This window comes from Nicotiana tomentosiformis, chromosome 6 (assembly GCF_000390325.3).
Source record: "Nicotiana tomentosiformis chromosome 6, ASM39032v3, whole genome shotgun sequence".
Classification (NCBI taxonomy): Eukaryota; Viridiplantae; Streptophyta; class Magnoliopsida; order Solanales; family Solanaceae; genus Nicotiana; species Nicotiana tomentosiformis.
In genome coordinates, this window is record NC_090817.1 from 60,227,198 (window position 1) to 60,231,426 (window position 4,229).

The following is a 4,229-nucleotide window of genomic DNA, read 5'->3' on the forward strand; positions in this document are numbered from 1 at the left end:
AAAATATGCAGCGAGTCGGGTTTCTCTCCGTCCGAATCTTTGGGCTCCATATCACCGACGGCCGGTGACTACCCCTTGTACTTTCATAGCTAAACAAACAACTACTCTGACGGACCAGAAGTCGCCAACTAAAGTGTACTATCACGATAGAAAACTTTGCTTCACCATATAGACTCCATCTCATTTTTATGTGTCATTATTTCTTATCAATCTCATGCAAAAATAACATATTTTGTATTCGAAAATAATTGAACTTTTAATTTATTTTTTTAACCTAAAATGCTAGTTGAAAATATTTTCTTTCTTTCTAAAATTTGGTATCCAATTAAATTAAACCACATGAACTAAAATGGAGGAGTATTATCATTGGATTCATTTTGTTCTCTTTCTTGCCCCGGAGGAGATATTTTTAGAATCTATAGTATACTATACATATTTATAAAGTATTTAAGAAAATAATCTATGTGATTTTTTTTGGTTTTTGATATTCAAACTATATAAATTTTGATCAATATTTTAAAATGCTTTTTTACGTTATATTGACATAAAAAAAAATAGCAAGTTGTAGTACTTTTTGTATAATTTAAATATCTAAATTTAAATTTTAAAATAGTAAATTTATCTAATTTGATTTAATTTCAAAGATTAATCAAATTAACTCTTGAAAAGAAAAAAGTTCACCTAGAACAAAGGAAATAGAATTTACAATCTATAATTGTTTCAGATGATAAATGGAGTATAAAAAAAAAGAAGAACATTAAAATAATAAAAATGATATGCATATTACGGGCTTAGAATTTCGGCTGCAGATCCTATAAAGCAGCTAACGAAGTGTTCTAGTCTCACGGACTTAGTAGCACAACTCTGTCTCTCCGCAAAACTCTCTCTCATCATCTTACCTTTCGCCATTCATCACGCAAAGAGAGTTCATATCTTACTAGTAGTACTGTTTGTTCACTTCCCTATCTCCAAGAGGAAGAGAAAACATAGGATTACCTCGTGCAGAAACTTGATTCCTTATTCTTTTTTAAAACCATAAGGCTTCTTCCTTTATTGTCCACTGAACTTTTTAAGGCTCACGCTTACACAAAATCTTTTTCTAGCTTCTTTCTTGTTTCCTTTGAGGTTCACTTTGTTAAAAGGACCTCACTTTGTTATCAGCTTCAAAACTTTGTGCTCCGTTTGTGTGTGGGTGGTGGTTTACTTTTTTTTTTTCCCTTTAAGATTGTTCCGTCTTTTAACGACGTTGCTCCTCTTTTTGTCAGATTTCTTTGGTTGAAGCTTCTCTTTGACTATTCCTTCATTCTTCTTTCTTTTTAATCCTAGTCTCAAAGCACTATCCTCATTGAGCATCTACGCATTTCTCTATTTTCACTCCTCTGTAATCACTTTAAAACAGCAAAATAGCTAACCCAACGTACGTAACACTCTCAAAATGGATCACAATATTCTCTGTCCGATCAAATATACCGAGCACAAAAAAACCATTAGAAAAGTCACTAAACCATCCTTCGTAAAGCCTAAGAAAATTACTGAAACCCGAAAATCTTCCGAGTACAATCCCACTATTCCAAGGACTGTTCGAATATCTATTACTGACCCGGACGCAACCGACTCTTCCAGTGACGAAGAAGAGCTTTTTGGTCGAAAACGTGTCAAAAGATACATCAATGAAATCAGTATTGAAACCTCACCAATCAATGACGTTAAATCTCTGAATAGTGGCAAGGCCATCAAGAAACGAGCAGCTGAAGCTTCAACGCCGAAGCAAAAGGCATTGAAGGTGAAGGTAGCGCAGCCACCGCCGGATGGAACTGTTAGGAAGTTCAGGGGTGTGCGTCAAAGGCCGTGGGGAAAATGGGCCGCTGAAATCAGAGACCCAGCTCGTCGTGTGAGGCTCTGGTTGGGAACTTATGACACAGCTGAAGAAGCTGCCATGGTTTATGACAATGCGGCCATTAAGCTCCGTGGGCCAGACGCTTTAACCAATTTCATCACTCCCCCAACGAAGCCAGAGGAGATCAATGTGGCTTCAAATTCGGGCTATGAATCTGGCGATGAATCCCATAATCTTTCTTCTCCCACCTCTGTTTTGCGGTTTAGAACGAGTCAATCCAGTGAAGAAGCTGAACAACAAAGTGGGTCCGAACCCATACTCGAAGAAGCTAAAGGAGATGTTTGTTGTCCATTGGTGGAAGAAGAACCAGTTCTTTATTCGATGGACAACAGCGAGCAAACCGTCGAACACCTTGAGTGCCAAGGCGAGACAAGCATGATAATACCAGATTATTCACACGACTACTTGCCGACAGATGTTCCCTTCTTAGATGATTTCTTCAACTTCGAAGCTGCAGAACAGACATTATTTGACGATACAACAAGTTTTGCCAATGATTTGTGCACGTCGTACGATGACGTATCGTCTTGGGATTTCGCGAATGACTTGTTATTAGACCATGAGATTGTCAAGTTTGAGGATTCATTTCAAGATTTGGGTGCATTAGAAGTGGATAATTATTTCAGAGACATCGGAGATTTTTCCAGTGTTGATGCTTTAATGGCCTTATGAAACTGTCATTGTCCCCGGCTTGCCGAAACTTTTGGGCAAATTTTGTATACCGGCGGCATAAGAAATCAACTAGTGCCTTTTTTTTTAATTTATTATTATTATTATTATAAAAAAATTACTTTAGATGTTTATTTTCAGGAGTATATTAGAGTTGTTTGTTTTAGAATCTCCGTGAAAGTGAACGGAGTGAACAAGTGGAGCTTTGTTTTATTTCATAAAAAATGTTATGATAATAAGTAGAGAAACCCTTCCAAGAGCTGCGATGTAATACTCTACCTGAACTAAATGAGATGCATAATGTTTGCTGAAAGTTGAGTCGCTCATGTGTATTCAATTTTCAGAATTTGGTGTTTTTTCTTGTTGAACCAATCAATATTTAAATCTTACCAAATACACACACCAACGAGGTAAAATGCTCACTATCTCAAGATTCTTCTCATTGTTTGAACTAGAAACTTTTGATTAAGGTCAAAAGAACCCGACCAGCCTATTACAGTCCTTAATGATATTAGTGATGTAATGTTTTATTAATAGGCAAATCATGTTTAAATTGTTTATTTACTAATAATACTGCCAAAGTAGCATTCTCTTTGCCCAACACGAGCAGGCGCAATTTGCGGTGGCTCACTTGACCGGGTTAAGTCGGTGTGTTTCTGCTGGTGTAAATGGCTTCAAGCTTGAGTTTAAATACCAGTAAAAGATTTGAGCTATGTGGTAGTTGAATATTTATATGTTTAGGGTCCTTTTAGGAAACGTGATGTTATGCACTTGTGTGATGAAAAAACAGAGGACATCAAAGGACAATAATTCCAGTGATACAGAAATAATAACAGTAGGCGAGCGAGTAATTGATGAAGAATGGCTCGCCGTTTCATGTCATAGCATTAGTAATGTCATGGGCGGCTTTTCAGCCATGCCCCATGACCCCTTGGACGCCTCCCATGGCGTCCTAGCAAACCTCCCAATGCCCAACGCCACGGTCGGCCCCGTGGTCTCGGCAGCTCCAAGTGACAAGCGCACATGTGTCTCTGTCGCCCTACCGATAGCCATTACCAACGCCCAGCCACAGGCAGATACCAACAGCGCTGCGCGCGCAGACGATGCCGTGTGCACAGACCCTAATGTTGAAGACAAAGTTGCTGTCAATGGACTTGTTTCTACTTTGTAGAAGACTAAGTCCTTTTTATTGTAAATATAGAGTAGCTTTACTGTATTTTCTTTCAGTGTGTTTTTACAGCTTATTTAGGTCAAGTCATGTAACTTTGGTTTATTTTTTTAAGCATTATTAAGGGGGACCAAGCAAGCAAACAATTCTCTGTACTGGTGTCTCTCCCCCCGACATCGTGTTGTTTTTCTGTAATAGCTTTCATTCAATGCAATTAAGCTTTCTTTCATTCTCAATTCTCTTTTCTGCTCTCTCTCAATTGCTCATGACAATTGGTTTTCCCGTACGGCACTGATAATCTAGTCTAGCGTACGGAGAGGACCTCAGTTGGCGGACAGTAATCGCACTGACATCGATTGCTTAGCCTTACATCGCCCTTCCAAGGAACTTCAGGAAGGCGCCGCGTAACATTTGGTATCAGAGCCTAGGCTCAACATCGGACGAAGGATTACATTGCAATTACCACCATTTCTGACCATGTGGGGATCGCATCGC

At 38.6% G+C, this 4,229-nt stretch overlaps 1 protein-coding gene across 1 annotated transcript; it reads left to right on the forward strand.

Moving 5' to 3' along the window:
- The first annotated feature begins 835 nt into the window (after window positions 1–835).
- LOC104115609 (ethylene-responsive transcription factor CRF4-like) lies at window positions 836–2,700 on the forward strand. The gene has a single exon (XM_009626281.4). The coding sequence runs from the start codon at window positions 1,436–1,438 to the stop codon at window positions 2,567–2,569; it is 1,134 nt and encodes a 377-aa protein (XP_009624576.1). The 5' UTR covers window positions 836–1,435; the 3' UTR covers window positions 2,570–2,700.
- The last annotated feature ends 1,529 nt before the right edge of the window (window positions 2,701–4,229 follow it).